The 13,470-nt window shown below is 38.8% G+C and overlaps 1 protein-coding gene across 9 annotated transcripts in view; it reads right to left on the reverse strand.

Annotated features, from left to right (window-relative positions):
* Window positions 1-682: 682 nt before the first annotated feature.
* Window positions 683-13,470, reverse strand: part of CLOCK (clock circadian regulator) — a 124,849-nt gene continuing 112,061 nt past the window's right edge. For 8 of the 9 annotated variants that reach the window (XM_053654996.1, XM_037162286.2, XM_053655001.1 and 5 more), the window contains one exon: window positions 683-8,052. In XM_053654996.1, the coding sequence (XP_053510971.1) occupies window positions 7,870-8,052 (183 nt within the window). In that variant the 3' untranslated portion in view covers window positions 683-7,869. The remainder of the gene's footprint in view (window positions 8,053-13,470) is intronic. The other variant, XR_008389629.1, reaches the window with a different exon arrangement.

Consider the following 13,470-nt stretch of genomic DNA (forward strand, 5'->3'; position numbering starts at 1 on the left):
AGTTTCTAAAGTTGATGTAAAAAACAGGCCAAACATTGTTCTAAAGCTCTCACTTAACCCTCCCTTGGTTCTATGAGGTAGCAGTTGTGCATATTGACAAAAAGTCATGTTTCAAAACTTTATGGCAGGTAGAGAACTCTTGAAAAGTGTGTGTGAGAGGAAAAACAATGTCCATGGATTAATATAAAGCACTTCAAAGATATTTCAGGTTAAGTCCCCAGACTTGCACCACCATTCTCTACACTTAAGATACTCCTTATACTGCCTTACATATTATAACCAAAAACGAGCAAGGGATTACGTTCTTTTCCAAGAAGAGAAAGGACACATCTTGTTCAAAAGAAGCTTGTGCCGTCATAGCCCAGACCTGGCGGTGCTGGTGGCCTGGTCCTAGGACCAGCTTAATGTGTGAATAACTGAACAGCTTTCTGAGGCACCACAAGCTTGTTAACAGGACATAACTGCTGAATTTGGTAGCTCCGACCTAAGCTACAAGGTGAAAATCACTAATGTTAGGTAGAATCCACTGCTGAATAAAAAAAGAAAATTTCATTGGTGGTGATTTTTAAAAATATTTAATACTCTTTAAAACCCAAAATAATGTAATTCCTATAAGTGCCACATAAAAGCAGGTGTTATTGTTTGGTTTTTTGAGGTTTTTTTTTGAGAAATGCAAGTGATATTGAAAACAGCACTGAGGTATTTTTTATTTTTAAGATTGAATAAGGAAACAAAGTTTGGACCTAATTTTTTTACACTTACAAAAAAAATGCTAGTGCTTGGCTCTTCTGTAACTTTAGGTTCTGAATACAAGAGTATGGGCAAGAGCATTATAATAGTACATGTAGTTTTAAAAAAACTATGCATATCATAACTTGGAAAACTGATCATATAGCAAGAGGCCTGAGTGAAGGTAAATAACAGTTGTACCTCTTAAAGGGTAGCTTTGATAAGCAAGTGGAACCAATTTTAAAACTGAATTAAAATGGCAATATTAAATTGGTAACAAAATGATCCATATTTTATACAGCATTGTATTTCCACACGTAGCTCATGAAAATCAGCAGAGAACCTAAGATAGCACCATGGAAACCATTCATGATCCCTTCGTGCTTCTGTGTAGTTCAGAATTTGGGCTAAAGACTACCTGGAAAATGGTCAGGCTTGTTTCTTGTATAACTACTTGGATTTCAGTTCGGTGTTTGCTTTAGCGAAAAAGAGGTACTCCATGAGAAGATCAGTTAGCCATTTGCAGCTCCACCCTTTCAAAAGTAAGATTGTTAGGCTACATCTAAATTTTATTTAAAACCAAGAACCAAGCAGTAAGGACAGCAGTGTAGCACACAGAACATTAGAAAGAATTCGGTGTCTGTTTTTACAGCTACCAACTCATGTTAACAATGAAAAATTTACAAAGATAAAACTTTTTTTGGTTTTTTGCACTAACTGGTTTCAATACAGCACGAATTAAACTCATCTTTGGGCTTCAATCTTTACACAGAGTGAATGGGCAAGTGCCATACAGAGGTCCTTCCCCAGCTTATGCAATAAAATAGCTTCCAACTTGATTCTAGACTCGTCTAAAGTTACAGCTGTTTATGGCTACTGAAAAGTTAACAGGACATTTTTTTTGCTTGATGATGATTGTCTAGTTACAGAAAACTTATGAAGATAGTATAGCTTCTAGTCATGGCACAACCGTGGCCAGCAGTGAATTTGTACCAGTACAGGCCAACTAGAGAACACCTATTATAAAACATCTGGATGTCCTTTTTAACGCGATGTCACAGTTTGTTTCCTCAGAAATGTAAAAGCATACATTTGAGAACACATCTTCAATTTAACCCTCAGAGTTAAGAAACTTATGTTACATCATTTAATCCAACTTGCTTTAATTACCGTTCTCTAAGGGATCCCAAAAGCGAGACAAGTGCCCTGCACCTGTGGGACTCAGGAGCTACCTCTGGGAGACCTGAAGTAGAGAACACTGCTCCAGTGCCCACCAGCAAGAAGAACCCTCTGGTTCCTAGGCTTCCAATGTTCAATCACTGCTTTTCTGAATAGTGCTATGTATAAAGGTTTTATTTTGTTTTTAAAGAACCAAGCAACATTACACCACAGAGACAGCAAACATTTTCTGTGGAAGAGTTTGCAGTGTGTACACATTATCCGCCTATGCTTAAAGACCTTAAGTGGATTTTAATATGGATATGATAGTAAGGGCCGTTAGAAGATGCTGATCCTTTTTATTAACAGTTCCCCAAATGGGCAAAACAGGCATTGGCCGCCTGTTGGTTCTGCACCAACCAACCGCCGTTGCACGCCGCCGTTGGTTCTGTTGTACTGGCCTTTGGCTGTAATCATATAAAAAGTGCCCCCAAAATGGAAAAGGCAGCAAGTAAAACTAGAAAAAGGTTGGAGCTATACAAAGCAAACTTGAAGGAAGTTACCTTTGTTTTGTTTTTCTTAAATGAGTTTGGGACAGGAGGGAAGTGCAGAGGCATCTGGATCTGGGCCTTCCACTGCTGTTCTGAAGTACAACAGGTCTGGATGGCCTGTGCGGAGGTGTCATGAGGGCTAGAGACTGCACCCCACAGAAGAAAAGCCAGTTCTCTAAAGTAAAGGACTACAAGGCAAAACAAAAGAAACCACAAATTAAATACATGACACTATGAGATTGCTCTGATAAGAAAACAGCACAAAGATATTCAAAAATATAAATAAATACATGTAGCCATTTTTATTCAAGAAACCCAGAGAACTGCTTACAAAGCAATTGCTTTAAAACCACTTTCTAAATTCTTCCATAAATACTCACTATTTTGATTGTCACTTAATGCAGCACCTCAGTGTTTGCTGGTGGTGGTAATGGAATTTCACTTTATTTCTTCATAGACTATATCCTGTTTCATCAAAGGACATTTCCTTAGGAAAACCCAGGTAGCTTACAAAATATGTTAAATACTCAAAACAACCTGCAAAGTATTTTATTTAAGAAAAACAAGGAATGTAGTGTTAAATTATGATGGGGGAAATATGCAAAACAGTCACATGGAGTTTTAATTTTTAAATATCCAAGTTGTTTAATTTCTTGTGAGCTGTTCAATACTGTTTTAAATATCCTGAATTATAACTACACCAACAAAATTCATCCCCAGTGTTTCCACAGGAGTCATTAAAATAAAAATACTTTTTTCTTCAACCAAAGTAGTCTTTTTCTTAGTCCTTTTTGTGCAAAAATATTACAAGAGCAATTCAAACGGGAACGCTGAAATGACATGCCAACATTTCAGAGCACATTTAAAACACCCAGAATAATTCTTGAAATGATTGTATTCTAAAATATTACTAACAATCACTTTTAGGTTAGTTCTGTACATCTATTCACACTGATAAAATTTTCCTACACATCTGAAAATAAACAGGCTCTTTTGGTGTCCACACATTAGGCAAGATAGGTTTACAATAGTGTCTAAATGGACTAGCATCGACAGTCTCAACTCCACCACATTCAAAACAAAAGTCAAGTTCATTTGGCTACCTTGAAATCACTCCCATAAACCTACTACGGTTCACTGGATCTAAACATTTCTCAGAAATGTGTCATTTTAAAATTTCACCTAAGTGATGATTTGGGGATCCATTAGAAATGATAATGCCTAAGACAAACTTTATCAAAATGAATAATTGCAATAAAGTGCTTGTTATATTTCAAAATGATGCTTTTAGACTGTGGTATGTTGTTTTAAGTGTGTGCTATTCCTATAAAAGGATCCCCAGGCATGAGAGTTGGGTCTTCTCACCTGTCTCAGAAAGCAGCAGCACTATCTTTTGGTAGGCTGACAATAGGCACATTACCCATGCGGACGAGGCTATGCTAGTGCTATGGCAAGGGGTGGGGGGAGTAGAAAAGTGGGAGGCGTGTGGAGGGTGGTTCCTACTATAGTCTTAGTTATATACAAATATATTAAATATGCTATAAAAATAGTCGACTCTTTTCCTTTGCAGTTACTTCAGAAGCTCCTTTTAGAACAATGCTCACCCAACACATACAAACTTAAAAGGTTCTCTTTCCTCAATCACTATTAAAATGGCAAGTGCCTTTGTGCTGTTTCTTTTCCACCATCTAAAAATTCCGATCGACGTACTCCTGGGTAGACTCACTCAGCAATAGCAATATCCAGTGTTTACACCTTCCAACACTGACTCCCGAGGGACTATGAACAGGGTCACAGATATTGGAAAGGTCATAGATTTGCATGAGTTTTATACAAATGTTCAACAAACTTTCAATCACCAAAGAAAAAGAAAACAATAAATGAACAATACTAGAGTAAAATGCTGTTTGCATTCTACTTCAAAAAAAAAAAAAGGGTTTTACCTCAATGTAGTGGAAACATTTTAAACATGTTGAGTAACATCCAGTTAATAACTTTCCCCTGTCTGTAGGACCCTATCTAAGGCTTCTTGAACAAGGGTTCATCTCCCTTCAGCGCCCAATGCCTGCAACAGAGCCACACTGCTGCAGTGCCAAACTGCAGACAGACTGCTTTAAGGCAACAACCAACAACTACAGCACTTCTGAAGAATCCAAGTTATCATTTCCACTCTCCTGAACTCAGTATTCTATAATCACTCAAAGTCACAGGCATCCTCTTATTACTGGTATATTCCTAAACCATATTTAAGTGACAAAGCAGAGCACAGGGCTCAAACTACCCCCTCAACTTAGGACAGAGTTTGGAGACTAGTATTAATGCTACCTGCACCCTCCATGTATGCTTTTCAGTCAGTATTTCCCACTCAAAAAAGAGAATTTGTGAGTGTCTAGGCTCAGGTTTGACACCACTCTCAGCAGCAATTCCATTGGTCCTTCTCTACTTCACTTGTAGTTGTTAAAACAATACTTACTGACTCACTCAGTGCCGAGGCAGTCCAAAGCAGATAACCACTGCACAACAGCTAACATTTGGCCTGATCTTCTACAGTTTCTTACCCAAAAAGTGCCACCTAGAATAAAATGTCTTATTTTGAAGAAAAAATGACCATGAGAGTAAAGCAGAAGAAAAATGGTTTTTAAGTAGCTTAAAGGTGTTTCCTACTTTGTGTTTTTTCACAACTTAGATTTAGGATTTCAGTTAACAACTTTGGCTACAGAAATGAATGAAGATCAGGCAACTGCTGACTATTCATCAGAACAGTCAAGGGGGCAGGGGCAACTTTGCAATCTAAGTTCAAGAGAAGCAGAGGAAATCAGTTAAACGAGGAGCTAAGAGGCCGTGGTGCTTAGCAGCTTTTCCAACACAACATATGCCTACTGACGACAAAGGAGAAGCAGGTAGCTGTTCCTTTAAATTTAAGCAGCCAATTCTAAGCAGAAAAAAACTGCGAGGAACAACAGAAATTATAAATGCAAGATTTTGCCTATTATAAATGCAAGATTTTGCCTAATTTGTCTTAGGCTTGGCTTTTTTAAATCTAAGTACACAGTACTCACGGTCCACCATCTTTCTTTTAAGCATGGTACTTGGAAGATAAACCTTAATAGTTCTTCATCTCTTTCATTAGATAAATCCCTATCACTAGATATCACCCATGAATGAATGAGGCACAACTCAGATATATATGGAATGGCATAACATGGTTATTTAACAAAGGCAATTTGAAAGGGAAGGGAATTAATACTGTTGCCCTATTTTACAACATCAATTTTGTCTGTGTGTATGTATGCTCAAGCACACACATACGCTTGACAACTATCCTTGACATTCATGAGAAAGTCAGAAATCTCTTCTGGATGACCATTTAGCTAGAAGAGGAGCTCTTGATATGTTGATTACTGATTGGTATCTAGTGACACTTCTCTTAACAGAAGGGTAGGTACCAACTTTCTTTGGTTGTTTTCATTTGCAACATCTTCTAATTTAAGTGTGGCCAGGAATGGTTTTCTACAGAAAGACAACGGATCCCTTATGGATAACAGCAAAGCTGAGGACAGAAAAGCGTTAGGAATGGGCGCAGAGTTCCTCCGACTCCTTCATCCAACAAGTCTGTATTAGGTTACCTTCACTGCTCAAAGCCTTTCCTGTTTAACAGCCTGGATTCTGTTATGCATTTTTTTCTAAATTCAGTTTTGATGTATTACAGCTTGCTGTTTTCCCTATCCTCAGTAATAATTTTTAATATTCTAGCAAGATATTTTCCATTAATTTTCCCTTGCTCTATAGTTGTAAATTTAATTATTAGTACCATAGAATATATAAAATGCTTTTTACGAATATAATTTCTGTTGGAATTTATTACCTTTGGAATATGAAATTGCCAAATGAAATCTTAGTTCATGTTTAGAAAGCATGTGAGTTACATTACTCTAGTGTTGTATGAAGGCAAAGCAAATTCCTACACTTTTTTCTTTGTAGAAATCATACTGAGCAAATATTTACTGATAATTCTGCAATGACTACTTAGCTTCAAAAAAATGCTGAGAAAAACAATTTAAGATCACAGTAATGACTCTAAAGGTGTTAAGATGTCATCTTTTATTTCTAAATTATTTGTACCTCCAGTCCAAGAGACTCGAAGCAGTCTTCATAAGGACTCAGGAGAATAATGGCACTGACACCCACATGCTATTAAAAATGTACTAAGGTTTCAAAACTGCCACTGAAACTGGACAATGAGTTCAACGTGGTGAGTTATCACCTGAATCAAAATCAAGGCACTATGGGTTTTTTCCCCCTCAAATAACCCTGAATCATTTCTGACTAAAAGAACCATTGAAATTGTGAAGGATAATAAAAAGATTCCAACAAATCCTAAAAGTTAAAATTCCCACCAGTGAGAATGTTAAAAAGTGCCTAAAATGTTTTGTGTGCAAATTTTACTCCTGTAACTGAAACATTCATGAAATTACTTTCAGGTGTTGAAAGCCATTTATACAACTATTCCAACTATGAACTATATCAAAATATAAGATCAAAACTCCCAACCTTCTAAAATAAAGCAGTGCAAATCCTATCTTCAAACATTATTGAAAAACAATGAAATGAGGGATACTTCTGAGTAACTTGAAAAGCCTGTTATTTCAATCATTTAACCTGAAAAAAAAATCCATTCCCAGCAGCACATCATACCTCTCTGAACAAACTGTGACATCACAGCCAAGTATGAACAAAAGACTTGTGCCCCGGAAAAGTGAATGGAACACTATCGTGTTGTAAACAAAAGGGAAAATAAAGGATGTATTAGTCTGCACATGGCATTAGAATCTAAGGAAATGTACTCATACCTTTAAGGAGAAGATAATGCTTTCATGCAGCATACAAAATGTTTTGCTTTCTTTCCTTGTATCCAGACATATACATAATATTTTTACAGCATCTGTACATAGAGAATATGAACCCACACAACATTGTGAAACTATGATTTCATCATTGTCTGAAAAGGGAGAGGGTTTGGGGAAGAGGGCCTACTGGGTCTACTGGACTGTCTTCATGGCATCATTGTAAGCAAACCCCTGAAAACAGGCACAGAACCACTCAAAGTTACTAACATTGTTAGTGCCTTTCTGATTCACTAGAGGTCATATTTCATAGCTGAGCTTCTCAACATTTGGCAATATACTCTTTCCATCAAAAAATATCTGGGCAATGAAAACACTGTCGGAATTGGCTATGGCCCTAAGATCATTTCCTGATGGCTGGTATTTAATGTACATCTGTACCACTAAGTAGCATTTTCCCTGCTAACTAATTCCAGGAATTAGAACACTCAATACCGCATCTCATGAAACTCCTAATCCTCAGAACATCTGAGCAACTCATTAGGGGCCAATCCATTCCTCCCTTGAGGTCAGAGAGGAGACGTGTGCTACTGTGGTTGAATCTTGGAAGGATCGGTCAAAGCGTCAGTCCTGTGCCGACTCAGTTGCTGTTGTTGCTGCTGAGGCTGGTGTTGCTGGTGATGTGATTGAGGAAAAGTGCTCTGTTGTAGTGGAAATGCAGCAGAAAGGATAAGCTGAGTCGAAGGGTTCCCGTGGAGCAACCTAGAAGTCTAAAAACAAATGGGTTATGCAGCACCACTTTACCCGCATTATGCTGTGTACATTATGATTTACTTAAGTTTTCCACTACCCAATGAGTCAAACATCTTTAAATAATCTACATAATTTTTGCTTTCTCAGTTAAAAAATAACATTTTGGAAAATGCTTATGACACTTTCCCTCTTTCTGAAAATTTAACAAATTTCATTTTTTAAAATGTAGTTTTCTTTTTCTGATGGTGGCCAGGAGTGTGAGAGAAAAATATCAATTTGTTGTTCCACTTGTTTATGCATCATTGGTTGATTCTCGTATGTGCCTTGACTGGGATCAAATCTGCAACTCTGGCGTATCGAGATGATGCTCTAACCAATGGAGCTACTCCCAGACAGGGCCAAAGTTTTGTTTTTTTAAGGACTCTGAGCTGGAGATTTTGATACGGACAGTAATATATATCTTGAGACGAACCACACATATTCTTTCTCTTTATATGTCCTAAAAATCACAATTTTAAGCAGATAATAAATTTTAAGCATAGCTAAGAAAATATGAAACACACATACCCTGAGGTCAAACAGTAATGCCTTTGCACAGATGCATTCAGTTGGTCAGAGCAGCAGTTCGGTGGCTTGGCGTGGGCCCTGGAGTATACTGTCTGGGTTCAAACTCTGACTGCTCTGTCACTAAATGTATGACTTGATCAAGCTCTTTACTTCTCTGGGCCTCAGTTTCTTCACTTATAAAATAAGGAAAATCACAGTGCCTCCCATACTGGGTTTCTATGAAGATTAAATATCAATACCACTACCATCTAAAAGTATTCTAAAAATGAGGACAGAGTTAGAACCTTGAGTGCTATACATAGCACTGTGGTATAGTATAATATAATAAAACAAAACAAAAAAGGGCACAGGACCTGAAGTCAGAAGCCCTGGATTTGAGTTTTGCTCTGTCACTGATCAGCTGTGTGACCTTGGGCAAGTCTCAACTCTAGAGATCTGTTTCTTTCACCTAATTTCTACTTCCAGGGATACAAAGGAAACTAACCAAAAGAAAGCTGAGTATTTACAATGCAAGTCCATCCTTACTGCTGACAATACAACTTGATGCAGTGCTCCAAATTTAAAAGTGGAAACTGTGCTGGGTGATTTTTGCAGCCATGTATGTAGGACACCTACACATGTGTACACACATGAATCCTTGAACTTTATGAACCATTAGGCTTTGCCAAGGATCTGGACAATTTGCTTTCTCTTTGTCATCAGAAAAAGCTTTTTTAAGAAAGATAAAGAACTCAGGATATTCATAAGCCTTACAGGGTTATAATAGAGATACATTTTGGAACTAAGTATTATATGTGAGAAAAACCAAATTGTATATTTGTTATCTACTTAGGACTGTATTTCTGAAGGGTATTTCCTATATTATTTCTTTAGGGATCCCATGTCTTTGGAATGCTGTTTTTATTTATTTATTTATAAAATATATTTTATTAATTATGCTATTACAGTTGTCCCATTTTTTTCCCCTTTGCCCTCTTCCACCCGGTACCTCCATTGCTTTTGGCAATTCCCTACCCTTAGTTTATGTCCATGGGTCATACATGTAAGTTCTTTGGCTTCTTTATTTCCTATACTGTACTTTACAACCCCATGGCTATTCTGTACCAATTTGTACTTCTTAATCCCTGAAACTTTTCCCCTATTCCCCTCCCTACTTCCAAGTGATCATCTCCATATATATGATTCTGTTTCTGTTCTGCTTGTTTTTATATTCAACTGTTGATAGTTGCAAATTTAATTGCTATATTAATGTTCACAGATTTGATCTTCGTTTTCTTAAGTCCCTTAACATTTCATATAATAATGGTTTAGTGATGATGAACTCCTTTAGTTTTTTTTTCTTGTCTGGGAAGCTCTTTATCTGCCCTTCTATTCTAAATATCTTTGCTGGATAGAGTAATCTTGACTGTAGGTCCCTGCTTTTCCTGACTCTGAATACTCTTGCCAGTCCCTTGTAGCCTGCAAAGTTTTGTAGGAGAAGTTAGCTGACAGTCTTATAGGAACTCCACTGTAAGTAACTATCTGCTTTTCTCTTGCTGCTTTTAAGATTCTATCTTTACCCTTTAACATTTTCATTATGATGTGTCTGGATGTGGGCTTCTTCACATCCACCTTGTTTGGGACTCTTTGTGCTTCCTGAACTAGTATGAGGTCTGTCTGGAAAAAGCTCAGCCATCATTACTATAGTGAGAACGATTTGTGCAACATTGATGTAACCTGGCAGCCAAGAAAAGTGGACTGGAATGCACATGCATGAAGAATGATGACTTCACTGTACTAGTCAGTGGGGGTGGTAAAAGCCATTGAGTGAGCATGTGTACTGGGTGGCTGTTGTCTTCAAAATGACTAGAGCTACAAATTTGCATCAGATTTTGTGTTAAGCTTCAACATTCCTCTGTGGAAAGTATTCAGATGACTCGGAAGGCCACAGCTATGAGCAACCTGATGAGACCTGCTCATGTATCACATCTCACATCTAGTACAGAGTTTTTTTGTGAAACATCCAATCACCCAGCTGACTCAGCCCCTTACAGCCCTGATTTGGCACCTGTGATTTCTGGCTTTTCCCAAAACTAAAATCACCCTTGAAAGGGAGAGATTTTAGATCATCAGTGAGATTCAGGAGAATACGACAGGGCAACTGATGGTGACCAGGAGAACTGTGTTAGAACCCAAGGTGGCTACTTTGAAGGGGACTGAGGTGTCATTGTCCTATGTACAATGTTTCTCACATCTTGTATCTTCTTGTATAAATGTTTCTATTTTTCATATTACATGGCTGGATACCTTCTGGACAGACCTGATATGTCTATTTCCTTCACCAAATTAGAGAAATTTTCTTTTGTTATTTTTTCAATAAGTTGTCAATTTCTTGCTCTTTCTCTTCTCCTTCCAGCACCCCTATGACTTGAATGTTGGTACGTCTGAAGTTGTCCCCAAGACTCCTTACCCTACCCTCATTTTTTTTTATTCTTTTTTCTTCTTGCTGTTCTGATTATTTTTTTCTTTCCTATGTTGCAAAGTATTGATTTGATTCTAGGCTTCATTCACTCCACTGCTGATTCCCTGCAACGTTTTCTTTATTTCACTCAGTGTAAACTTCATTCCTGCCTGGGTCTTTTTTGTGCTCTTGGGAAGTAACCAATGATTTCTTTGAGCATCCTAATAACCAGTGTTTTTGAACTCTGTATCTATGGCTTATCTCTATTTTGTTTAGTTCTTTTTCTGGAGTTTTGTTCTGTTCTTTCATTTGGGCCATATTTCTTTGTCACCTCAATCTGGCAACCTCCCTGTGTTTGTTTCTATGTATAGGGAGAGCTGGTTTGACTCCCTGTCTTACTAGCGTGTAGAAAAGCACACCCATAAGTTGGAAGGGGCAGAGCCTGAGGAAATTGCCATGACAGGGCTACCCATGTGAACCAGGATGATGGAGTCCCAGATACAGTTTCAGGCTTTGTCTCCGTGTGGGGGAGGCCTTAGGAAAAGGACAATGGCCACTGCCTGGCCTCTGGAGTTTTGTCTGGGAGGAAGTTGTCCCCTAGTACTCTCCCTGAAGCGAGACACTTCAGCTTCTTCCTGTATGTCACTGGTACCCTTCCAGCTGTTGCCCTGGTGATGGAGCCCAGAGAGAGAGTGAGTCTGTGTAGTCCTAAGTCTGTTGTGGGCCCTGACTCAGAGGAGATGCCTGAGAATCCTGCAGTTTCTTCCACTGCCCCAACCCCTACTAGTTTTTATAACCAGGAGTTATGGGGAGTTGTGCTCCTGGCACTGGAACCTGGGGCTGGGTGTTATGGTGTGGGCCTGGGATCTCTCACTCCTGATGTATCCCTCCTGATTTTTACCCACCACCTGTGGGTGTGGGACCACCCCTTCCATGTCTCCGAATCTTCTTGTCTCTGTCCCTCCTACCCATAAGGATGAAAGTGACTTCTTTATTCCTGTGTGATTGGACTTTCATACAGCTCAATTTTCTGATGATTCTGAGTGCTAGTTTTTTTTGTAGTCCAGCTATATAATCTTTGCTGTGGTCGTGCAAGGAGAGATACTCCTCCATCTTGACTAGAAGTCCTGGAATGCTGTTTTTAGAAGTGGCAGATAACCCTGGCCAATGTGACTCTGTTGGTTGGCATGCCATCCCACAGACCAAAAGGTTGTGGGTTCAATTCCTGTTTGGGGCACATTTCAGGTTGCAAGTCTGATCCCCAGTAGGGGCACGTGTGAGGAGGCAAGCAATCGATGCTTCTCTTTCAAACCAACATTTCTCTCTGTCCTTACTCACCTTTCTCTATAAAACCAATGAAAAAAATGTCTTTGGGTAAGGATATAAAAAAAAAAAAAAGAGGGGATAAGAGAATGTTCATTTTTTAAGGGGACTCATTCTGATAGACAGGAGGACTGAGATCTTAAGGCAACTCCTCTCCTTTTTAAAGCTTTTACTTAATCCTCACTGGATATATTTCCCCAAGATAATAATTTATAACCTGTTATAAATTCTGATTATTAACTCATATATAACAATAGGTAAGCCAGTCATTAATGGCTGAAGTACAGGCTTAAGGTCTAAGGGACTATGTATGACCTGACAGGGAAATTTAAGCAACTAACCTGTTTTAGTTTTCCACAGCACAAGGTTAGAAATTATATTTGGGTCAGTACTCCATGGGTAATAAATTAACACGATATTTATGCTTGAGTATACAGTATAATACTAAATATTTAGTATAACGTAATCTAATTATACCATAAGTTGCACAACTCTAAAATGGATGATATGTGCCTGGCCTACATCAATTGGTCTATAGCACAAACCTAGACTAGCCTACATTCAAAGTTGCTCCCTGAGGCAAGAAGAAAAAAGGCTGGATTTACAGATGTCATAATCCGATACTGAGCACCCTCAGTGAGGATACAAATCAAGATAACCTTCTTCTGTATCCTTTGGATAAGCAGATCCTGCCTAATATACCTACATGAGATCTGTTGGGGACGCCCTCTGTGGTTTCAGGAGCTGAAACCCACCGTGACTAAGGCTGAGTGAGTGACCTTTGGACCATAAGGCACTAAGGAGACAAAGGTTATCACCTGGCAGGAGCACCGCCTCTGCTCCTTTTTCCATAACTAGCCTCCAATGCTTGATCACTTAGCCAATGACGGGTAAGGTTCCTCAAGGGGGGAATGACCTAAAACAGGCATGTGGAGGTCCCAGGGAAGGACTTGGGGGGCTATGGAGAAAAGGGGTGATGGATCCTCGCCCCCCCCCCCCCCCCCCCCCCCCGGCTTTGACAAAGCCTGAGTCCTCAGTCTGTCTGCAAGAAGTCTCCGAGAATGCTTTGGCTCTCTGCCTCCTCTGCCTGACTTAAGTCTGAAAA

This window comes from Artibeus jamaicensis, unplaced genomic scaffold (genome assembly GCF_021234435.1).
Source record: "Artibeus jamaicensis isolate MK-2021 breed Jamaican fruit bat unplaced genomic scaffold, CSHL_Jam_final contig_889, whole genome shotgun sequence".
Classification (NCBI taxonomy): Eukaryota; Metazoa; Chordata; class Mammalia; order Chiroptera; family Phyllostomidae; genus Artibeus; species Artibeus jamaicensis.